The sequence below is a fragment of the Terrapene carolina genome, unplaced genomic scaffold (assembly GCF_002925995.2).
Source record: "Terrapene carolina triunguis isolate 2854851 unplaced genomic scaffold, T_m_triunguis-2.0 Scaffold33723, whole genome shotgun sequence".
NCBI lineage: Eukaryota > Metazoa > Chordata > Testudines > Emydidae > Terrapene > Terrapene triunguis.
In genome coordinates this window covers 7,602,858-7,612,523 of record NW_020698074.1, presented here as the reverse complement: position 1 = coordinate 7,612,523, position 9,666 = coordinate 7,602,858, and the positions used below count along the sequence as shown (strand labels likewise).

Genomic DNA, 9,666 nt, shown 5'->3' with positions numbered 1-9,666 from the left:
CCACATTCTCAGGGTTTAACTGATCGCCATATTTGGGGTCAGGAAGGAATTTTCCTCCAGGGCTGATTGAGCTTTTTCACCTTCCTCTGCAGCGTGGGGCATGGGTCACTTGCTGGAAGATTCTCTGCACCTTGAGGTCTTTAAACCACGATTTGAGGACTTCAATAACTCAGGCATAGGTTAGGGGTTTGTTACAGAAGTGGGTGGGTGAGATTCTGTGGCCTGCATTGTGCAGGAGTTCGGACTAGATGATCATAATGCTCCCTGCTGACCTTAAAGTCTATGAGTCTATGACTTTGTGGGAGCAGGGCCTTAGTATTAATCTATTTGTGTCTCAGCTGACTAAAGACAATGGCTGACATTATCAAAGGAGCCTGAATTTCAAGGTGATTTGGGCACCTAAATCCCTTCTTACTGCCTTTAAAAATTCCAATCAAAATGTTTTGTAGAGTATAGGCCAACTATTTCATTGCAGTTAAGTGTTGGAACAAATAGAGAATGCACAGAATACATGGTGCCCATTTGGGGACCTTCGACACTACTGAAATATCATTAACCTTCCGTTTCTTCTTTGTGATGCACATTTATAACATGAGAACGTTGCCTCGTTCTGTAGGGTATACTTCTTTGGCAGTTAGCTGGGTTGGGAACCTTATTCTCTTGGTTGTATCTCAAGTGACAAACAGGAGACAGAAATTAGCAGCAGTAAAAGTGTTTTGAACCTGCTCGCTTCTTGTGAAAACTAGTAAATTCAATACACTGTTTAAAAACATGTATTGTTTAATGTCAGCCATATGAAACGAGCAGACAGATGATAATTTTAGTAAGGAAGTCTTTTCTGGCCTTGTTCAGTGTTATTTCATGCACTTATACAAACTCGGGGATGAAATAAAATTTTCATCCTTTCTAGTTCAAACTTTTAATAAAAAATATTTTTGGTTGTATTTTATCCAATCCAATAGCAGGCCACAATTTTTTAAAATTTTATGAAGTGAAAAAAAATGATTTTTTTGCCATTTTTTAAGCTCTATTTCTAGAGTAACAACATTAATACTGTGGCAGAATTATTTTAAAATAATTTAGGAGATACAGCAGAAATTCACTAATTGGCACTTTGCTAATTCACTCCAGGATTTGGACACAAGCAGCAACATTCCCTCTATTCCTCAGCAAAGATTTGATAGAGTTCTATTGAGAGTTCCATTGTTAGTAATCAAGTTCATAATCAAGATTTTCAAAAGTGGTTGACTAAAGTTAGGCTCCGAAATACTTATTTGGGCATTTAAGTGACTTGGTTTTCAGAAGTGTTGAGCATTATGCATAACACTCCATTACATTTGCCAAATACATGAACAAAGTCATTTCAGAGTGTATTATCCTTGCTAATTTCGTAATTGATATTTGTCATTGAGTGATTTATGTTAATATATTTACTGTAATATCCCAAAATGGCGTTCAGCAACAGTTCCCCCGAAGTTGTATCGTCTGGGTCTGCAATAGAACATATCTTGTATGTTCTTATATCATTTTAAGGTGAATAATTGATAAAAAATGTTTTCACAAAGGTTAAATTTCTTAGTGTGGAAAAGGCTTAAGATTACTTTTCTAACTCTCTTTTTAAAAGTGCTAACCAAGGTTCTTAAATAGTATATGCAATTAGTTCAGGGCAAATTTATCTCCTGATAAAATATTCTAGTGATTTTTAAAGAGGCTTCATTAAAAGGTTTGTGGAATCTTTAATACCCTTCCCTTCAGGTACATCTACACTGTAATAAAAACCCTGTGGCACCAAGTCTCAGAGCCTGGGTCAATTGACTTGGGTTTGTGGTCTCGGGCTTTGGTGCTAAAACCTGCAGTGTAGACATTCAGGCTCTGACTGGAGCCTGGGCTCTTAGACCACCTCCGTTGTTGGGTTTCAGTGCTTATGCTCCAGCTCAAGCCGAAACAACAACACTGCAATTTTTAGCCGCGCTACCCCAGCCCTGCACATCAGAATCAGGAGACTTGGGCCAGTCGTGGTCGTGCCGCAGGTCTTTTATTGTAGTGTAGATGTACCCTTCCTCTCACTATCACGGTGCCTTTTATACACAAATTTTGGGTAAATAAAGGGGAGATTTTTCAAAGTCACAAATGTTTTGAAATGAACCAGAACATAAAACTGTACTTAGTATTTATTCAAAAAGTGTTTAATATATTTTGAGTTTGGCAGCTAAGTTAGTGGGCACTCTCAGATTCTTCTGTTCCACAAAAACCTGCATTCAATTCAAGCACGTAAACCTCTGCAATTCCAACTCCCTAAAGCTGTAACTCATAAGTGGATAATTTACTCCCATCTTCAGAATTTAATAGGCAGTTACAATATATTATAGACTTGAAGTAGTTAAAATACGTTTGGCAATGAGATATCGTTCTCATGCTGAACTCAGAGTTAAGATTCTATGCATGCCTGCAATTTGGAGGAATTGGATGCAAGAAATGAAATTGTCTCTGTCTTCCACTTTCAAATCTGTGAATTCTGTCCATATTGTTTCAAAAGTAAAGCATGATACGTATAATGTAATTCTGAATTTACTTAATTCCTAATAAATTCATTTCTCTCTCTAAAATGAATCCAGAAACAGAAGCAAAACTCGATTCCAGCAAGGTTCGGATCCTGCCTCCTTTTACTGAAAAAGATGGGAAAGTAACACACGTATGCCTCATTGAGGATTTTTACCCAAATGTTATTAAAGTGACTTGGGACGACGACAAGAAGAATGTAGAGAAAAATGCAGTGCTTGGGGAAATTTGGCCCCCTGATGACAATCGACAGTCATACTCAATGAGCAGCTGGCTGACCGTAGATAAAAATAGCAACAAGAATTATCGCTGCAGCTATCAACATGAAAAAGATACTGGTTCTGTCCCTATCGAATCTCAAGGTATATACTATATTATTAAAACTATATATATATATATATATATATATATATATATATATATATATAGAGAGAGAGAGAGAGAGAGAGAGAGAGAGAGAGAGAGAGAGAGAGAGAGAGAGAGAGAGATCACTGTTTCTTTACAATAAAACAATAAAATTCATTACTGTTCCTAAAAGGGTTTGCGCTCTCCAGGCCAATGTTAGTTTCCATCTCTCCATAAGTTGGCTATCTCCATCAAAAGCTCAGTTTTGGCTTCTCTCCCCCAGTTTAAAATCTTTCTAGAATGAAAGAAAATGTTGGCTGAGATCCTCAACTAGTGTAAATCAGCGTAACTCCACTGAAGTCAATGGAGCTCTGTAGATTTACACCAGCCACAGACCTGGGCTAGAGTGTTTGATTTTGAACAAGTGCTATATATTGTATATATTGCAAAAAAAGTAATAACACACACAGCATGTAGCTTATTAAAGCAGACCAGAATAATTACAAAAACCAAAATCAAAAAGATAATGCAAGAGAAAGAGAAAATAAATTAAGAGAAGTACCATAATTTCTGTTTGATTCTTATTTGAGATCAGGTTTAGATCTTTAAGAACAAAATCTTTCTCCGTTCTTTTGATTGAATAGGTATTTTTCCAACTTCTGTTCCCACATAGCTACATTCTCAGATGGTGTAAACTGGCATAGCTCTAGTCAAGTTAATAGAGCCAGGCCAGTTGACACTAGCTCAGAATCTGGCCCATAATCCTTACATTTCAGTTCTCAAAGTGCCTTCTGATAAAAATATATTTTCAGGTTATTTATTGATTTGCAGTATGTATCTTACCTCCAGGTCTCAGTCAGCATGGAGGCAATTAATAAGAGAAGATACAAATTTATCTATTTCAAATACAATAGAAAAATAGACTTATTGACCATCCCCCTCTTGCCCATCCAAAAGGCCTAAGAGATGGGCCTTAGACTGTATCCTCATCAGGATTATTTTCTTCTGTCTCTTGTACAGCTATTAAACAACATTACCATGAATGCCAACAATCTCAGGCTCCCTCTGACTAGAGACAAAATAAGGCGGCCAGGTTTTTGTCGGCCGAGTATACATATACATTGCAAAGGGGCAAACACAACTGAGTAATTTGGTGGGACAAAATGCATCTGGCTCTACATAAACAAAAACTTGCATACACAGAAGGGCCAACGTCCAGACCCTGCAATCAGATCTGCTAGTCCAGACACCAGCACCCATGCAAATGCCAAAGATTTCAAGTGAGCTTGTTACAGGCACAGGGCTCTGCACTGCCTGAGCATATGCATTTTCCTAGTTTTATCTCTACTTGGTTTTGCACATCAATTATGTGCTACAGAGCATTTATTCTGTGAATGGAATCTAGGTGTTCATTTTTTAAAATATTAACTTTCCATATTTCAGTCACTGTAGTTATAATACTTTTTATAATACATCTGGCGTTACATGAACAGAAACTTGCATACACAGAAGGGCCAATGTCCAGACCCTGCAATCAGATCTGCTAGTCCAGGCCCCGGCACCCATGTAAATGCAAAGACTTCAATTGAGCTCCTAAAGGGTCAGTGCAGACCTCTGACTGATCTGATTGCAACATCAGTACCTAAATCTCTATATAAGGCATACAAGTACTCACTTGCAGGAGCATATGCATTTTTCCCAGTTTTATCTCTACTTGGTTTTGCACATAAATTACATGCTACTGAGCATTTACTCTGGATGGAATCTAGGTACTTATTTTTTAAAATATTAACTTTCCATATTTGAGTCACTGTAGTTATAATACTTTTACCATCTTTTTTTTCTTTAAACTTCTGTCAAGAAAGGGGTGTGTTAATTTGCAACAAGAATCCCATTTGACAATTAAAGCCCTCTTTACATGTTATGCTTCTATCCTTTCAGGCACCTCCATAGCGCCTCAAAGCACAGCAGGCTGTACCAACCGACCTTTCACAGGTAATTGTGTCCAATTCTCATTTTCTCTACAATATAGTTAAGAATTAAGCACTATTTCATATGGTTAAGACAAAAACGAAAATATTCTCTTTGTAAATAGTCCACACACAATTATTCTAGATGTGGAACACTGCTGTAAGTTAACATTTGCAGTATGTCCAGTACCTAATGCCCATGGGAAGCTCAGGTTAAACACTAGGTTCTGCTGAAATACATGCTTTGGTGGTATTTGTTACGCTCTGTTAACATGCCACGTGTGTCATTGTTCTTTAGCCTACACATGCAACTGTTCTTTAATCTAATACTTAACATGTTAAATTATAAAAAGCATCCAAGGCCAACATTTTCAAATGGTGCGTAAAGGTGCTGAATGCTTGATGACCCAACTTATTTCAGTACAATTTGTGGGTGATCAGGAAGTCTTAAAATCAAACCACTTTTATTTAGCTGCTTGAATATGGACTTAGAAGAAACTTCCAGGTCTGAAAATTTTGGCCTAAAATCATGGCAACACCCTATTATAAGCTGTCAATGCCAGAAGCACTAGCATCATGCTTACTCCTTAGCAGATAGTAGCGATACCAGCACTCAGAGTGCCTCTTTTCTATCAGCTCTGCTGGATGGGCAGGTATATTCGGAATGTAGACCTGGTTAGCAGACACACTCATTTATGCATAGTCTGATTAGCCAGTATAGTTACTGCAACTGAATACCGTATAGAACTTCCACTATCAGACACATGGTTTTATACTTCTTTTTCTTTGAGGCTGTAAAATATGCACCATTAACTGTTGGGTTTTTTTTAATTTTGTGTTGCTATTACAGAGCGGTTCATGCACAGGACGGCATATTTAATATACATTGTCCTTCTCCTGAAAAGCACCATGTACTACGTCATCGTACTCTTCTTCATGTACAGGATGCAAAGTCCAATCAAGCGCCAGGGAAAGAAACCTTAAACTTCTCCTTGCACCTTTCAAACTCAGCATTTTTGTCTGAAATTTACTTTGCTTTGCCCTAAGCCTGTTCATATGAAACACCTGGCTCTAAATATCAAGATGTGCATTTCAATTTGATTTTGTTGGTTTATTCTCTAGTTAGCACAGATGGCTTCTTCTGCTTGAGAGTGAACAGTTTTACATGTGTTCATTTTTTCTATTTTAATTTTGTAACTGTAGAACTTAAAGGACTCCTTGATTTCAATGGGAATTTTGCATCACAAAGCAGTGCAGGATCAGTCTCTTAGGCTCTTATCCTGCAAAAACACTTGCGCACACAAACAACTTTCTGGATGTGGATAGGCCAACTGCATTCAGGGAAGTCAATGGAAAAAACTCACCGCTATAATCATTAGCAGGCGTGGAGTCCTAATCTGTAATTTAAAATCATTTGTCGTCATTTCATTTTTATTAATTTCATTTATTTCCTTTATAAAACAAAAACAGGCTTTGACATATGAGTAATTGTTTTTAAAAATTGAAGGATTAATGTATTTTAAATAAAATTCAGCATTACAAAATATTCTGTCCAGTTTATTTATTTAAAGGAAATCTAAACACTTTTAAAAAAGATTTTTCAAGGCAGACATACACAAGTCTGGAAGAGAATGGTAAAGCTAAACACCTACACTTGCCTCATACATGGCAAACTTCCATATTATATCTTTTAACAACATACAAGTTATAACGAATGAAATACAATCTTAACTAGATATACCCTCTTCAGTATATGCCTAAAGAATTTCAAAAAGTGAAATACTCTCTTCAGTGCATACTGTAAGCTCAAACAGTTCATTTTAAACCAATAAATAAAGGCAAGAGTTCTCGGGTATCACTCTGAACTCCCCTCCAAACTTTGCAAGTCCTTATTTTGATAAAATCATTAATATTAATCTGTTCTAAAATTTTTGTCCAAGTCTGGGCAAAGTATTGGCATAAGTACAAGCACATTGGGCCCTGAATGTTTGCAGTATCCATATAGGAAAAATCATATTAGCTGTATTTTACATATATACACAATTAGCTGTATATCTTTTACTTTAATAGTTTGTGCAGCTATGTTCTTAGTATTCCCACATCCTGTATAAAGATTAGACGGGCTCTGCATACTTATATTTACTTCTCAAGAGGTTAAAATTCTTTAAAGCAAACAATTGTGTTATTTCCTGAATCATACATAGGATGTGTTTTCCATTACTTAACCAACAAAACAATTTATAAAATAATTTCCTATGGAACAGGGAAGTGGGAAACACATACTGTAACTAAAATCATTCTGTTTTCAAAGGATGACACATTTTCAGGAAAACAAAGTACTTTGTACCAAATTCTGCCATTCCCACTCATTTTAGAGTAATTTGCCCAATGAAATCAACAGGATTAGTCATAGATTAGGATACTACATACTGTTCAATATAAGGGTGGAGAGTCTGGCCCTTATTCAGTTGGTAATGTCTTAGCCTTGAAACTTTTCAAACATACTGGCATTTAAATTGGCTAGCTTGGGCTGCTTAAGTGAAAATAAATACCTACAAAGCTATCTTTGAACCAAATACTTTATATACAATTTCAATGGACTCTAGTACACATTTATATTTTGGAGAAAAACAAAACGAAACACACCTTTATTGCTGCTGTTGCAGTCCAGAACACAAGAAGACACAGCACAATCCACTAACGTTAATAAGCCAAGTTTGTTCTGATCAGACCAGATCCTCAGCTGATGTAAATTATCATAGCTCTGCAACTGAGAATCAGGCCTGAGTTTGAAAGAAAAATATTTGTTTGATGTTGTATTAAAGCACCTACTACTTACCATTGAGACTTATTTTGTACTATGATTTCATTTTGTTTGCACAACACTCTGAACATGATAGCAAGAGGGGAAACTTTAAAAAATGAATTAGATTGCAATCATTAGATTTGTAGTGCCGATTCTGCCCCCTCCATTTGTTTTTATGGGAGCTGTGTGCATAGCCATGAGCAGAACAGGTTTTTATGTTTTTAAGCTTCTTGTGGAAAGGCCTTTGCTTACCCCAGCCCTGGGTGAAGTCACCATGTAGCAATTACTGAGGTTTATCAAGTGTGTGGTAGCAAATTTCACAGCTGCAATGGCTCATGTGCACCTAAGGTGACCTCCTGCTGCACTTTTACATGCTGAACATGGAAGCCGAGGGTTATTTTAAGTATTATTTTTGAGGTTTGAGTTATTTTGTTTGCTGGAAGATGTGGTTATTTAGTGGAAAATTCTATAAACTAAGCTAGTCATTACTGTTGCAGAAAAGGTAGCTTGTGATGGCGTGTGTGATAACATGAGGACAGTTAAACCACAGCCAGTCCTGCGGCCCACCACATACGTATTTATGAGCCACAGCTAATGGAAATACAATGTATTACAAAGACATGCATGAGTTGCATGTAGAGAGTACTGTAACACTTCGTAGTCTACCACCATGGTATTTGTAGAAGTAGTGCAGTTTAATCTACAGTGTGTTGGAGGCACATTAATACACACAGGCTACCATTGCAAGACTAGGAGGACTGCAAGAAAGCTACATGCACTGATGTTCCTCCTTCCTATCATGGAGTCATTACATGAAGTTAGATTTTGTCTAGTGAGTTTAATACCATTCAAGAGTTAACCATCTTCTCAACTGTGAAGGCAAGCATCCTATCATACTGTATCCACGCACACGGTTGAATACGTATTTTCTACCAGTTATGATTTCATAGGTCACAGTGCCAGAATGACAATCCACATTCAATTAGGGCAACAGTTACTAAGAATTATGAATAATGTACAAATTCCACCCACCGCACATTGATTATAGAACAGCAATTGTTGACAAAAATGCTAGAAAAATGACAAGGGAGTCACAGTCTGAAGGAAGCGTGTGGTACTTCTAGAGATAAACACCATACAGTCACTTCCTCCAGTAGAGCACAAGTAAGATTCTTACACAGAAAGCCTGAATAATGTAAAACACCCTGATACATGTTATGGCAACTACCCGTGGATTATTTTCCCCCTCAAGTAAGTGCTTCATGCAACTCTGGATGAAATATGATCTGCTAATGGCTGTTATAGAGCTGTGAAAAAAGCTACTATTTCACTGTTTTTCTACTTGGTAATGTGTGGCTAGGTTTTGAAACTACTGCTATCATATCACAGGTCACCTGCTACTCATTAAACCCTGAGTAAAGCATGGACACCCACAGAATAAGGTATAGGAGAATGTCTGTTATGCACCTGGGTGTTAAAATTAACAAACAAATGGCACAAGATTTTGAAGTAACTAGTAATTTGGGGGTAGCCAATTTGTGACACCTTAAGTGCAGCTGCTCAGCACTTTCTGAAAATCAGGGCCCCTTTGAGGTGTCCCAAATTGAGCACCCAAAACTGAGACTCCCAAAAATCACACCCATAGGTTTAAAGTTTCCTATTTTCTCTGGCTAATGCTATTTAAAAAGGAGACTATCAATAAAAACTGAATAGATTTTTTGTCTGTGAATAGTTTTCATATGCTAGGCCTTAATTTCATTTTAAAGTAGATTACAGTTTCAACCCTCCCACAATCCACATAATTATTGCAGAAGCTCATTTCCTGAAACTCTTCACCAAAACAGAGTTGTTTACTATCTGCACTGAAAACTTTGTCCAAAACATTTATTAGAATAAATTCCACATCTACCTCCTGCTTGAACAAATAGGATTCTGAAATAAATTAACTTTACGTGTATGTCCCACAACATCTATACAAAAATGAAA

The 9,666-nt window shown here is 36.9% G+C and overlaps 1 gene segment (V, D, J or C); it reads left to right on the top strand.

Annotated features, from left to right (window-relative positions):
* The first annotated feature begins 2,605 nt into the window (after positions 1-2,605).
* LOC113409519 lies at positions 2,606-5,858 on the top strand. The segment is given in 3 exon segments: positions 2,606-2,921; positions 4,846-4,899; positions 5,725-5,858. Coding segments are annotated over 3 exon segments (504 nt in total).
* The last annotated feature ends 3,808 nt before the right edge of the window (positions 5,859-9,666 follow it).